A 14303-nucleotide genomic window follows, 5' to 3' on the forward strand; every position below is an offset into this window, starting at 1 on the left:
AATAAAATTGACTTGACTTGACTTGAGATGTAGATTAGATGTAGATGTACTGAGGATTTGTCCAAATAAAAGTGGAAGGGTAAATCTAGCGACACACCTGACGATTTTATACGCCGATCGCGGCGAATTTGATCGACAGCGAAAATCGCAAGCGATTTTCGCCACCGATTGATGCGGACACACTTGGCGATTTTTTTTTTCGCCGATCGCGGCGATGTGGCAGTTTTGAAAAGTCATGTGAAATAATCGCCCAACCTACTGAGTTGGCTTTATTGGCGATTCGCAGCAATGACCGTACAAGATCGCGGGAACGGGCACAGTTGGCGAATGCCGGCGAATTTAATCCGGCCGGCGTCGATATCTGACATGCCAGATATCGGTGATTTTATACGCCGATCGCGGCGATCGGCGTATAAAATCGCCGAGTGTGTCGATGGCTTAAGGTTATAAAATTAAATTTCGCCAAATTTGAAAAACAGAATCGTTTAAACTTCCTCCTTATTAAATGAGACACTTTCTAGTTTCTCTCTTCGTGATAGTAGAAAATCATGCAAAATAAGTCACAACAAAATTAACGCCCTTAAATTTCTGGCTCTACAATGTAAATTGTTGACATACGTACGTGTCCCCAACAAAAAAATGAAATGGCATAAAAAAAATGTTCTTAAAAACATTGCCGTGCTCATTTCTTAACTTTATCTGGCTTAAAATTTCAACGAAGACAAAAAATGAAAATGGAAAATAACAAGGCTGGCTTATGCAAACTTTTTCTATGCAAAATAGAATAATAAATATACCAGATGCTGCGTTGAAGATCAAAGCAAATTAATTTTAATATTTTAATACTGTAAAGCCCTTATCTTAATCAAAAACCCTTCAGTAAATTCCGGCTCTGCAATCTACGAGCTAAATAGTTAAAACGGAATTATCGGATGAAACTAAGAGAATTAATCATAGACTTTCGCCAGGGCGTTAGAGTTTCGTGAATAAAAACCACTTCTGTGTGCTTCGTTTAAATTACTTAAGGCACTTAAACGGCAGCAGAAACAAGTCCTTGCAGTTTTTACGAAATTCAGCGCTGAAAAACGAATACACAAAAGCATTGGCGGTGCTATTAACAAGCATAAGATAGTAAGCTACTATAATAATATCTCTGGGTACCGCTATATTCAATGCATTTAACAATAAATGAGTAGCAAAGGGAAGGGAGCACACTACAAATATGGCGGTCAATAATAAAACAATAAACACAACTCCACGGCGTTTTCTGTCCGTAGTCGGCCGAAACTTTCGGAAAAGTTTAGATCCTTGACTTCGTAATAAAGAGCGGACAACAGCTACATTAACAACAATGATAAAAACAATAGGAACAAGAAATGTTGCCGAGGAAGCCGTGAGAAAGATAACTGTTATGTCAGTGCCTCGTATAAAATCGTACGTGCAAAATGGAATGATTCCTTTCCCGCAATACGGAGCTTCATACTTTGTAATGAAGTAAAAATCTGGGATGGTGAAAATCAGAGAATAATACCACGAAAATACGACCATGAGGACTGTTTGGCGCCTATTAATTGCAAAATCAAATGGTTTTACAACAGCGAGGTAACGTTCAGCTGAAACGCAACAAATGAGGCATGACGAGGTTGACAATGTTGTCCATAACAAACCCGCCGCGAGTTTACACACCGGGGTAGTGGTGTAACTTGAATCAATCCCCACAGCTTCGCCAACGTTGTACATGATGCAGACAGACATGTCCGCAACACAGAGGTTTTGAACCAAGAGCTTCATAGCGCCCATTTGATCACCGTTTCGCTTCATTCGTTGCAAGACGTAAATAACAAGAAGGTTGCCGAAAATCGAGATGACCAACAGCAACTTGCTAAAGACGACTTCCACCTCAGAATGCCACGATTCCGGAGGGATAAAACACTGGCAAAATTGTTGATAAGCTTTCCTTTCCTCTTCGGATTCAGGAAAGTTTAATTCGGAGCAGATGAAAGGAACTTCCACTGAAGTTGAGGAGTTCATCTTTTCAGCCCACGGCAAGAAGTTTGTTTGCAAGTACAAGAAAAAGTTGTTTGTTTAGCGCCAGCAGGATTGGATCGATATATAGTCGAACACTCTTATCCTTTCCGTATTTGTGCTTGAATACAGCTTGCAGCAATATTACAAAAGAAAAACCCCAGAACAAAATACGCGCTGCAGCTACAAAGGCGTTATTCGTTCGGTAATTACTGTACGCCGAAGAACCTCTATTTTGTTTTAATCTGCCTTTGAATAAACCTTTTGTTGGATAAAAAAATTCCATCACGCATAAATTCAATCTCCGTGGATCTCGTTTTGTTTTCCATAAAGACCTCCAACGTCATGAATACAAAGCTATTAGTTGATATTTGAATAGACTGGCAAAACAACCGTTCTTCATTGACGCACAAAGCAAATAAATTATTTAAAAGCACTTATTTTTCAACTCAAATGACGGTAACTAAGCCAAATACAATATGCTCGACAATGTGGTAATAATTTGAATCGGGCAGTATTTAGCTCTAATTTAACTCGGGTAAGTTTGTTTTTCTAATCCTTGAGATGGATGTTAATTGGCATGCCATGGCAGCTTTTCCGTTTGGGGCAAGATTGGAACACAAGCTGACAGCGGGAGATTACTTTCACAATAAACCAACGCAAATAGTAAACAGGACATAAAATTTTAATATAGTTCAATCATTTTTCTATGCACGCTTATTTCTTAAATAACATATTTTACAGTTGTAAACAAAAGTGATGAAATGTCCAATGACTTGAAAACGAGGCATTTAATTAGCTACCAGGCCTCCAATTCAGGAGAAGCTCGCTTTTCACCAGCCTCGTTGTCATCTAAATCGTCCAGTCCCTCCATGGCCGCGCGCAACTCGGCCTCCAAATCGAGATTCATGTCCAATCCCTCCGTGAAGTCAGGAGTGTTGGTAATGTCTGGTGACCCAGGGGGGTGGGAAGGAACCGTGGCCTCCTCCTCGTGTTGCTCTTTGTCACGTGATTCATCCGCTGTTGTGTTAATTTCGGTTGAAATCTCGTCTTGTTTCTCATCAGCCTCTTCCCCCTGGTTTCCAAGTTCTTTAGCACCTATAATACTCTCGGCTTCCTGTGTAGGAGTCTGGGTTTGATCACTTAAAATAGTGTCCACAGGTGGGGCATTTTTGTCCTTGACAGAGAGAGAATCTACACTAGCTGGTTGTGAGTTTAAGGTCTGGGGATCTTCGTCCTCTTTCTTTTGTTCAGTCACCGTATTTTCTGATGAATTTTCTGTCCCTTCAACAACGTTTTCTCCGGTCTTGCTTTCAAGGTAGACTTTTTCTGGTTTCAGGTTCGAGTCAGCTTCTTCTTCCTCTTCCTCGACTTCAGAGAGGTTAGGAACAGCGTTGTCGTACCCTTCCAACTCGCTCGTCCCATCAGTAACACTGGCTGACGCTAAACTACTCTTCTCTTCAGCCTCACTCACGGGATCAAGCCTAGGGGCACTGGGAACAACGGTGCTGAACATCTGAGCCTCAGGAGAGGGGGGAGGGGGGATGGCCCCACATGTGTCCACCGAGGGCGAAGATGCATGCATAGCCGCTGGATAAGTTTCCACGTTGGCTCGTGTTGAATTAACGAGCGATGAATCAGACAAGACTTGTTGTACGGGTAAATCTCTTGAATCCCTGGGGGAACTTATGCGGGGAGGGGTACTCTTGGGCCTTTGTAGGGCCCGCCTTGTTAACGATTGAACTGTCAATGACCTTGGTACGCTTTTCGCCGGTGGCTGTCTGAGAGGTTTTGGTGCTCTCCGAGATGGTGTCTCTGAGAACTGAATTGGAGTTCTTGAGCGGGGTGGCCTCCAAGCAGGAGCGATATAAGCTGGTGTGTCTGTTATTCCTTGAAATTCTTTGCCAATATTCGGTGACCCCGTCATTTTCTGACCTGCGATGTGCATTACTTTTCTTCCATAGAGATCCCCGTGAAATTCAGCCAGTATATCATGTGGGATGTACGTTTTACTCCCAGGACTCGGGCTTCGACCTGAACGCGACATTTCATCTCCGTTCTCGATGATATTAATGATCATTTTCTCCTGGGGCCACTCTTCCATGTCTTTCCTGTTTGACAACGGTGTCAGATTCGGATCACGATTCAAAACATCTTCCGTTATAAACACTGGTTCCACTGGTAGCTCGTCCCCTTCCCCCTCAGGGCTTCCAAGAGCCTCCCGGGAGAGGGGAGGTTCATCTTGATCGTACACGCTACTGAGGGTTTCCCAGCGCCTCATGTGTCGAGATGTGAGGGAGGTGCTGTGTTCTCTGGCGTGTGGTGTGCGCGTGTATTGTCCGTATCTCTCAGGGCTGATTGGTGTTGGAGCTGGGGCTCGCACTGGAGTTGGAGAGTATCTACAGGAAGACAGAACATGTAAGAATCAGTGAAAGGTTGGATTAATTGAAGGGCTGAGAGCATAACCAATCTAAATGACTTTTCAGATTGCTTTTTGTTAAGCCGCCGTTACACGTTTTAGCTGAAACGTGTGTGCAACGGCGAACGAGACCAGTTTCACGAAGTGGTGTTACACGGTGAAACTCTTGTTTTTTCACCGCCGCGACCGTTGCAAGCCGTTGCAGAAGTAGAAAGCGGTTCTACTTTTCGTCAAACTTGTCTCACAACGGAAGTTCGAAAACGTTTCACGAAACCGACCATGTTACACGGTGCAACGCCTGCTGAAACTTGTTTCGCAGCGCCGTTGCATACAAGTTTCAGCTAAAAGCTTCAACGTGTAACGGCGGCTTTATTCTGGCTCAGATTCACCAGAGTTTTTGCATGTGGCCTTGAATTCAGTTAGGAAACGTTGCCTAATGTTTTATCAGCTGCTTTGCGCTTCGCTTTGTGATAAAAACGGAAATCTTGCTCATAATCATTCAGTGGTTTTTATTGCAAACGAAGCGAAACGTTTGGCGCTAGTTTGGAGATCTACTCACAAACGTCAAATTTTATTGCTTTGGTAACTAAATAGTATTTAGTTAAGAATGCAGATGTCTTACAAGCTCGGACGGCAGCATCTATAGTTTTGTAATCAGTATCTTGGTCACCTTGGTCACGTGGAAATTGACACTTGAGTTATACTCCGCCCCTGGTTTCAAAATCTTCCTCTCCTTTCTTTTGTTTTCGATTTCTTTACTTCGACCAATCACCCTAATTTGAAACTACAACGACGATAAACGGAACTATCACACACACTCCCTTTTAAGGGTGACAAAACTTTATGGAACAAACGAGAAACGAGTTGTAAGTAAGGGCTTTGAACCAATAACAACATGCTGCAGCTTACCTAAGTGCAGAGGTCACGTGACCTATACCTGGCCAATACCCATTCATTTGATCATCATTTGGAGAAACAAGTTCACTTGTAACCAAAGCCACATCCAGAGAACTGTGATCAAGACACAGCTGGGACCCCTCTCCTGGTACCTCTTCAGCTGGGGTCCCTGTGGGTGTTGGTGTGACTGACACTACTTCAACAGGCTCCATGACTACGCCTAAATCTAAGTTGCGAGGGATTGAGCTCATGCAGTGATGCACTTTATCCTTTGATTCACGCTGCGTGGGTACACCAATCGAAGGAAGCGGCAACAAAGCGCGACCCTGCCTTGCTGCTAATTTTTCAGTCACTTCTTTGATGATGTTTGGTTCTGATTTTGCCCCTTGTTTGAAGGTACCTTTCTTGCCCTCCCCTCCCTCGTCATCAGTGAGTTGTTCCTCCACAGGAGGGGTGAAGTGGGAGTTGATGTCAATGTCCAGAAGCATGCGTGAGTTTTCATCATTTATTGTTTGTTCCAGGCTCTTCTCTGGTGCATCTGCCACAAGTTTAACTTGTTTGTTTAGATCAGATCTCACTGATTTTGCACCAGTCTCTCCTCCTCTTGGACTGGATTGTTGTTTAGGATGAGCCTCTAAACCAAAAGGCAATTCACTATCAACTGGCTCCTTGCTGAAAGTTGAAAAGAAAACAAAATAATTGTTAAAGAAGCAGGGTTAAGATTGAATACTTGAAAGGGATAGGCCACACCCACTGGTAAAATGAAAGAAATATAGCCAACCATGTATAATTAACAATGGGATTTTTTCTGCAGGGCAGTTTGTTTTGATTGCCCTGAGCATTAAGTCGATACATTTACCCATCAGTTCTGTCATTACATTATTTTGTCTTTGTCCAGATCGAAGAATGAGTACAAAAGAGTTCAACTGTGGAACCCTTGAAAGACCGGCCAGCTTACATTTGATTATATTTGATGGAGTAGATTCATAGACAAACATAAATTTAGTACACAAATTAGTAATGCAGGCTGAGGAGCACTATTAGTACTATAAAATGAAATTTGGTGCAGAATGATTCACTCTTTAAGATATAAAGAATGGACCATACCTTGGTTTGAGATGTTGAAGGATTCCAGCTATTACTGATTTAGGAAAGTCACCAAAATCTTCAAGCCTGGGGAAAGATATGCAATATGTCACAGGTGAAAACACTGGCTGACCATGAGATTAATGAGCAACAAAATTTGTCACCATCTGATACAATAAATACAATAATTATTCAAACTTTAAATTTCTGGACTTCTAGACTTTGGTAATAGTTACAATCCAGATAATACTTTACTCAGTAATACTTGCAGTATAAAATGGAATTAATAAATATAACTGTTACACAAATGATCTAAAATGTAAGTAAGTGTTAGTGCAATTACTAAAATTTTGTGACATTTCTCTTGAAACTTTGCAAAGATGGTAGCAATATTTTTTGTGGCTTACATGTATGTGTATAAGTTCACAAGTGTTGTTGAGTCCCACAACCTTTACCCAAAGGGATGGCATGTGGGGTGGGTGGGTACTGGGGGATAAAGGCCACATTAATATTGTAAAGCCCTATAGCATTATTCGCATGCTACAGTAATGTTGTATATTAAAGCTTTCCTGCAACTTAGTTTGCCCCCTCCCAACCAAATATGTACACAAGCTGGCATATTCAAAGTAGTTTGATGAAATGTAAACCCTCTGTGGAAATGAAGTATAATATTATGTAAAATGTAGATCCATACCCATAATTGGCAAGGTCCAGGTGTTGGACAGGCACTCGTCGATATGAGCTGGCTCTACTTGGACTGTAAGGGAGACCCACAGTTGGAGATCTGCGTGGTTCTGCACGTTTCTAGGGGGTTCAAATGACTGCATTAAAATTCAAGTCAGAAGTTTCAACACATTTTTGAAGTACATGTAGATGTCAAAACTAACCAAAACTAACCTTAGCTTTTTTGACTCCATGTATTTATAATATGATAGTCCAAATTGAAGTAATTAGCTGTTCAAAGTTATTGTTTTGGGCATGACAAAACTCTTTTTTAAGGTCTGCCAAAAAATATATAGATTAAAAGGCAACACCATGACTAAAAGATTCATTTGCAAGTTATAAATTCATACAAATTTCAATTGAATATTATAAGAATTAGTACTGTTTCTTACAGGCTTTATTTTTTCCATCGCAGCAGGAATCATGTCTTCTGTGACATCTTTAAAGGCTATTCTCCGAGGGTCTTTTCTAATGCATCTAAACACAAGAAAAATCCAGCATTAATCAACTTTTTCAATAATTATAAACTATCCACAAAAATTCTTCATGACAGAGTCAGATGAAACAATTTCTGTCTTGCATTGAAGCCAAACAGTTTCTTGTCACTACATGTGTGCCTGCACTCAAATTCAAACTGTCATTAATAATTTTTATAAGCTTACCCAGTGCTCTTTGCTTTCCGCTGTTTTCTCTGCAAATTCAAATACAGTATCCATTGAACAAAAATAATGAATATACTGACGCTCAACAGAGTTAAGCAGCATTTAAAATATTTAGCTGCAAAATTTTATTTTCTGTGAGGGAAGATCAATCTAATTAGAGTTGATCCTCCTATTAATAAGAACTTGACAACTGAAAATGTTGAACCTAGCTGGTTGCATGTACACTGTCCTATACAGAATCGTTTTGGTAGATTTAGGGGCCCTGCAGTGCTAACTAAGGCAAAAAATCCATACAAAACCCAACATGTATCCTCTGTCCCCCCCCCCCACACCCCTCTACCCCCCCCCCCCCACCACAGAAGGGATTGGAAAATTAAAGAAAAGTATGAAGCTAAATAAATTGGAATTCCCAGAGGGGTAAGAATTAAGGGCTTATGGAAAATCCTCTCCATGAAGCAGACATATTGAATATTTTCTCAAACTACACAATATTTTAATACAAGCCAGATGAGAAAGAAATAATTTGCTCTTAAGTAAACATAATTCTTCACAAAAATTCAAAATATACTAATGTTCAGCTTGTCACAAACTTTGGACCTTCCTTATACTGTTGGAGACCATGCTCCAAGCACTCAGCTACTGGAGACTTGTGGTAAGTTAGTAAGATCATTAATTTTTATTAGGTCATTTTACTAATAATAAAGTTATGTATGTCTCAAGCTGATGCATAATTTTAAATTAGCAACTCTGAGGTATCAAATCAATTCTGGAGGAATCAACTTAGTTCAAATTAATTAATAATTATTGTTTAATAATTAAAATGTTTATTACCAGACGGTATTAAATTTATTCTGTTGTGTGCAAATAGCTTTAATAATATAATATTTAAATATTCAAAATAAATTTTAAGAACAAAATTTTGTCTAAAGACTAATTCCTTCATCAACTGCAGTCTATGTTATTCAACTTCACAAACTAATATTGTTATTGTAAGTTCATATGTGTATGTCTCACCCTGTTGGTTTGGCACCAGATAAGGTATGCTGAAGTAATATATACGTCCTTCCAATCCCGTAACAACTCATCATTCTCATATAGCTCATGGACACCCACTACAGATGCATGCCGCTTCTCTGCATTAACAGCAGCGGGCTCAGGAGAAGTCTGCATGTTCTTTTTCCATAGCATTCGTTTCTGGTAATCTGTTAACATTGTTGGTGACACAGGGGATGGGCGAGGGGCACGGGCAGTTGGAGTGCATGAGGTCGAGGACAACTGCGGACTGGTGAAGAAACATAATGTTTAAAATGACTATTATTAATTAACCCTTTAACTCCTAATATCAAAGACCAAATTCTCCTATCTAATGTCCCCATACATGTACTTTACTTATAAATGTACTGAGGAGAAGTTATTAAAATAACAAGAAAATTCCCCTTGGGTGATCATATCCTTTAATTCTCGTGACCTCAGGGGTTGAATAAGAATTGATATTACAAGAAGAAATTTGATGCTGATCACTGTTAGGGCTTAAAGGGTTAAAGAGCTCAATGATGTTAGAGAAGGGAATGTGATGATCTGGCCTTAAAAAAATTAAGAAACATGATCTGAAACCTCCCTTGTGCTCTGTGCACATCTGGAGGTGGACTTTGTGAACTTTCATGGCTTTCATGGGGCCACATTATAAATAATGACGATCACATTGATGTTGATCTCTAAATATGGGTTGTTTTTTTTTTGTTTGTACAAGTACAGGTAATATAATTTTATTGAAAACATTGTGGCAGTTAGCCTGACTCTTGCACAGGAAACTTAAACTTTTTCTTTAATTTATTTACAGTAGCTTTTTCAGTATTTTTTTAGCTCTCAGGTTGCCTATGTAGAGGCGGCTTTGTTGTGGTTCATTTTTTTTTATTTAGAAATTTTCAAACCAGTTTACTTTTTATTTCCCTTTGTCTCAGATAGAGTATGGTAACGAATGCTGCACAAAGGAAAGTAAACATTAAATTGGTTTGAAGATAATTAAACTAAAAAAATTATACCACAACAGCTTCATATGTAATCTTTGCCTTGCACTTGAAATGCAACAATTAGACCACAAAAAATTGGTTTGGCTGTAGAGGAAAACACCACTTGTGAAGCTCTACCGCCCCATACTGTAATAGAGCTCAGTTTACTCTAATTCTGAACTTAACAGCATAAATACATGTACATGTGCATGATCTACAGTGTACAATAATATTATTATGTGTTCTTGACTTACAACTTTCACACATGGGAACTGGTGATAATGACAGCATTCATGTAAATGATTAATGTGATGGTAAATTGTATTTTTTTTCACTGTGCAAACCGCCCTTTATCAATCATGTACAATGACAGGGAGTCAATTTACTGAACATTATAGTAGACCCCTTTACAATTATGTACGATCATAAATTATTGCCTCGTTGTTTTCATACCTGGGATCTGGTGATAATGATGGTAATGACGTTGATCTCTTGTGAAATCTGTTTGACTGTGCAGCTGACCTGTTGTAAGGTGCACTATTGGCTCTTAGGTCTGTCTCTCCAAACATGTTGACAACCTTCAGAGTTGGAAGAGAGCCTGAAATACATAAAAAGTGTAACAAACATACTGTATTTCCTTTATTACAATAAGTATATTTTTGATATTTTCGAAAGTCCCATTAGATCTGCAATAGTAAAATGCCTCAAATATGGATACCCTGTTATAGATAAGGAATTGCAAAATCGAGCGGCAGATACCCGCATTTTAGCCTTGTGAGGATGTAATCCCCCACCCCCACCCCATGGTATAATTATGCTTAGATAGATCAGTAATGTTGCAAACAAAGTCTCTACATGTATGTTTCAAATCAGCGGTGAGCTGATATTGTAGCGAAAATTAAAATCATTGAATGCATTTAAGGTGGCTTACTACAGTTTTAATGGAGTATAAGGGCACAACTTTTAACTCTTTTAAGAAAGGTTCCAAGCTGTTTTTACCTTCACTATTTACTGTTTGCTTAAGGCTTTTACGATTCTATGTGAAATTTGAACAATTAAACGTCAACAAATAGCCAAAATGAGCGACCGAGTACCCAATGAGAGACTGGGCACTAGTAGGTTAAGTCACGTTTTTCTCAAATTCTACCCGTATGACCCCAGCTGAAAATTTCAGGAATAAGAAATTGGGTCTGATTTAACATTCATGCAAAGTAAAATAAAAATCTGTAAGGCAGTTTTTGTGCAAACTAAGAGAATGTGAAATCAAAAATAGCCCAAAATCTGTCTTACAGATTTTTCAAAAATTTTGGCTCCAAACGTGATTCACCCGAGCAAATCAACCGTGAAAATTTCATCATAAGTTGTACGGTAAGTTTTCGAGCAATCCTCGATCAAAGACAGGTTTTTACAACCTCGGACGAGAATTGAATTGCGCATGTCCTTTATTTAAGCGCGCGCTCATGTAACGCTATGTATCGCGTGCGAGAAAGGTACAGTAAATTAGAGCTCTTTTACCGAATGTTTATCAAACTTTTTTGCCATATTTTTTTGGCCCTAGGCTTGATTACATGTTTGAACGGAGTTTTGAAACTATCGCTACATTAACACCAAAGAGATTTGACACCTTTCAAGTGCTGAAGTGGTTTTTGTTACTTCTTGAGGTTACTTGCGTCATTTTTGCACGCACGACAAATACTGACGTGTGGCAGGCTATCATAGCGCGCGCCACTAAGTCTCAGAAAAACTGTAGTAAGCCACCTTAAGTTACAGAGTTTTCGTCCAATGTCTTAATCATGATATCTCCTAGTGATCCGACTGTAGCGATCATGGCCTTCCATAAATCCGAACCTCTATAGGAGGTTGAGTGTTTCATAATTGCTTTGCCTGCATAAATTCTTGATTAACTATGTCTGACAAGGACATAAATAAGATGGTTGATCCACAGAATGAATGGTCACTGCCACAAATTAGTTTTATACTGAGAAATAGAACTTATCCGAGACTGAGTTTGGCGTGTGTCATTTTCACCTGCGTCATGGGGCATTTGCTCAGCTTCATGTTTGTCCCAGCCATGGGGCATTTTCCAGTTTATTTTCATAAAATGCAAATGCCCGGGGGGAGAAGGCATTCTTGGAGTTGGCCTGGCTCATGCATTGACTACATTAAAATGACTTCACTTGAGCTTTCCCAATCCCAGGCACAAGTGCACCTGTATATGACTTCATAATTTTTCATCCCGGTTTTTCATCCCCCAAGCCCCCGATCAATGAACTAAGTGGCGAAACTTACAACAAGCAATAGAGACAGTTTCGTTGTATCTGCGACAAAGCGTGAAAGCTTATAAGACTACGCTTACTACATTATTAATTTATAGCGATCTCACAGGCTTACCATCTTCATTATGACTGCTCCCTTCCGCCGAAGTTTCAAACTCTCTTTGTTCTAATGTTTCGTGACTGTGGATACCATTTCTAAGCCTCACGGCATCTTTTACCTTCTGCAAGTTCGCCCTCCAACATTCTGGATGTTGGCATAAAGCCCCGCATGAACTTTCACTTTTCATCACCGTCGAAGGCAACAGAAATGTCTGTTAACTTGCGTGTGTAAAGAAGTTTGAAATAGACACTGTGCTCCTTCCTAACTGCATCTTTTAACGGCAGTTGACGAGATAAACGGTACAAATTATTGCTAACCCCTAATCGCTATAAACAAAACACTGGTGTGGTGATTTTTGAGCTTGCCTTTTGCTTATCCGTGACGTCACAAACCTTCCTAGCAACCGCTCGCGGGAGGAGCCCGTTCGACCCGTTTTAATGTGAGAGTTGTGTTCCTGTGTTGCAAGCCAGTGGCAATTAAAAGAGAAAAAAGTTCGAAGATTAAAATGTGGAATAATGAAGCTACCACTCAAAGAAACAATCAAAAGATTTTTGGAGCCATATTCTGATTTAAGGAGTATACTTACTTTGTGGGTGTTAGCGGGCTTTGTTCGGGCGATCCCGCACTTCAGCCCGCACACACCTTTTTTGCCCAGACCTTGCGCAGAATTTTTCCGCGAGTTGTATAAATTTACGTTCGAATGGTGTTTGGCGGGAGGGGATAAAATGTCTTCATCTTGAAAGGAGGACGTTTGAAATTGGTGTATTTGTCGATGGCTGCTAACGCTACTTCGACCGCTATGCAACTTAATCCGGTCGGTGAAGGCTACAGAGAAACATCGAGAAGCGACGAGAAAGAACTTATAGACGAAGGTGAGTTGTTCGCACGTCAAACACAGCATGTCAAAAGCAAATTGAATCTTAATAGTTTGTCTACGATGATTCTGAACGTGTTACTGGCTTTGAGCTCACGGCTTAATTTTCAGGTAGATAGTAATCGTTCCTCTGGCTAGCTAGAAAGCTTACATTCAGGCGCAAAATCGTGTAGACAAGAATGCTTCCTTATCTGACAATTTAAATATTTACAATAATGTAGGCACCTTGAAAGAAAGGCTTCAAGGTTTATTATTACAAGTAATGACATTCGCTGTCATTTGACCCTCGGTATAAAATAAATAAAAATTTTTTCCACTGTCAAATATATTGACAATGTAGCATAGTCTTGTTTTATTTATTTTTTTAGCTCCGTTCAAACTTCACTGAATTATAATGAATTAATAATTTTTGAGGTAGCATATGCAAAGCGAACACCACCCATTCCATATTAAACCATAACCTGAATGTTTTCCTTTTATTTCTTCCTAAACATTCAAGTCACAATATTTCACAAATTTTGTTTAAAATTTACTCTAAGTATTTGCACGTAGAGAAAAATATGTAACTATTTACATATGGAGTTGTCTTGAGAATATAATACTTTCTGTTCAAATTTAAGGGTATAAAGTTTTATTTTTGTTCGTTCTTCTTGATTTGTGCAAGCTTACAGCGTCAAATAATATATTTTACCTGATTAAAAAAGCTCCCAAATCACCATAGGCTCCTGTGACGCAAATCACCAGCTCTAGCTCTCTTGAACATTGGATATTGAAAGAAAAAAATATGCTTTGGATGGGATACATGTATTTCAAATTCTTGTTTTCTTTAACAACTATTTTCCCCTTGAGCATTTAAGATAGTAAACCCATTATTATTAAAGGAATCGTCTCTATTTTTTCATAAATTTAAAATGGCGCTAATTTGCCATCGGTAGTTTTCCCCATGGGTCCATTGTTGAGGCTTGTAATTAAGTTGAATTTTCTGATCCCTTCAAAACATTCCCTGTAGAGACACATAGAGGCATCAAGATGGCATAAAATGCTAAGTAATTGATTTTAGTTTGCTATTAAAGCTGAGCTCGACATGTGGTCCATCAGTTTGTAATAGATTGCGCACAGCATTAGTTTTGGCACTGGCATTATTACTTTTAACAAAAGTAATTGATTTATGCAAATGTCAGGATCTTGAAATCACTATTTGCATAATATGTTTTTCAAAACAGCTCTTACAC

The 14303-nt window shown here is 39.3% G+C and overlaps 3 protein-coding genes across 5 annotated transcripts in view; 1 reads left to right on the forward strand and 2 right to left on the reverse strand.

Annotated features, from left to right (window-relative positions):
- Positions 1–483: 483 nt before the first annotated feature.
- On the reverse strand, positions 484–2573 carry LOC146483983 (octopamine receptor beta-2R-like). Its single transcript, XM_085105301.1, has one exon. The coding sequence runs from the start codon at positions 2029–2031 to the stop codon at positions 1018–1020; it is 1014 nt and encodes a 337-aa protein (XP_084961427.1). The 5' UTR covers positions 2032–2573; the 3' UTR covers positions 484–1017.
- Positions 2574–2691: 118 nt separating this feature from the next.
- On the reverse strand, positions 2692–12599 carry LOC146483984 (uncharacterized). Its single transcript, XM_085105293.1, has 9 exons — positions 12213–12599; positions 10275–10419; positions 8827–9094; positions 7813–7841; positions 7543–7627; positions 7122–7231; positions 6449–6514; positions 5354–6013; positions 2692–4424 (listed from the first exon to the last, which is right to left on the reverse strand). Exons 1-9 carry the CDS (start codon positions 12382–12384, stop codon positions 2825–2827), a joined length of 3135 nt encoding a protein of 1044 aa, XP_084961419.1. The 5' UTR covers positions 12385–12599; the 3' UTR covers positions 2692–2824.
- A 266-nt stretch (positions 12600–12865) lies between these two features.
- LOC146483985 (mechanosensory protein 2-like) overlaps positions 12866–14303 on the forward strand; it is a 55072-nt gene continuing 53634 nt past the window's right edge. For 2 of the 3 annotated variants that reach the window (XM_085105306.1, XM_085105303.1), the window contains exon 1: positions 12867–13069. In XM_085105306.1, the coding sequence (XP_084961432.1) occupies positions 12970–13069 (100 nt within the window). In that variant the 5' untranslated portion in view covers positions 12867–12969. Of the gene's footprint in view, positions 13070–14303 lie in introns of all 3 variants that reach the window. The other variant, XM_085105304.1, reaches the window with a different exon arrangement.

This window comes from Pavona decussata, unplaced genomic scaffold, assembly GCF_977016875.1.
Source record: "Pavona decussata unplaced genomic scaffold, jaPavDecu1.1 SCAFFOLD_37, whole genome shotgun sequence".
NCBI classification, from domain to species: domain Eukaryota; kingdom Metazoa; phylum Cnidaria; class Anthozoa; order Scleractinia; family Agariciidae; genus Pavona; species Pavona decussata.

Bases quoted from the DNA above. Each gene is read 5' to 3' on its own strand.
- LOC146483984 (XM_085105293.1), bottom strand. From the start codon at position 12,384: ATGAAAAGTGAAAGTTCATGCGGGGCTTTATGCCAACATCCAGAATGT. The intron at 10,420-12,212 runs GTAAGCCTGTGA...TATGTATTTCAG, and splicing joins GAGCAGTCATAATGAAGATG to GCTCTCTTCCAACTCTGAAG. The intron at 6,014-6,448 runs GTATGGTCCATT...TTCAACTTTCAG, and splicing joins CTTCAACATCTCAAACCAAG to CAAGGAGCCAGTTGATAGTG.
- LOC146483983 (XM_085105301.1), bottom strand. From the start codon at position 2,031: ATGAACTCCTCAACTTCAGTGGAAGTTCCTTTCATCTGCTCCGAATTA.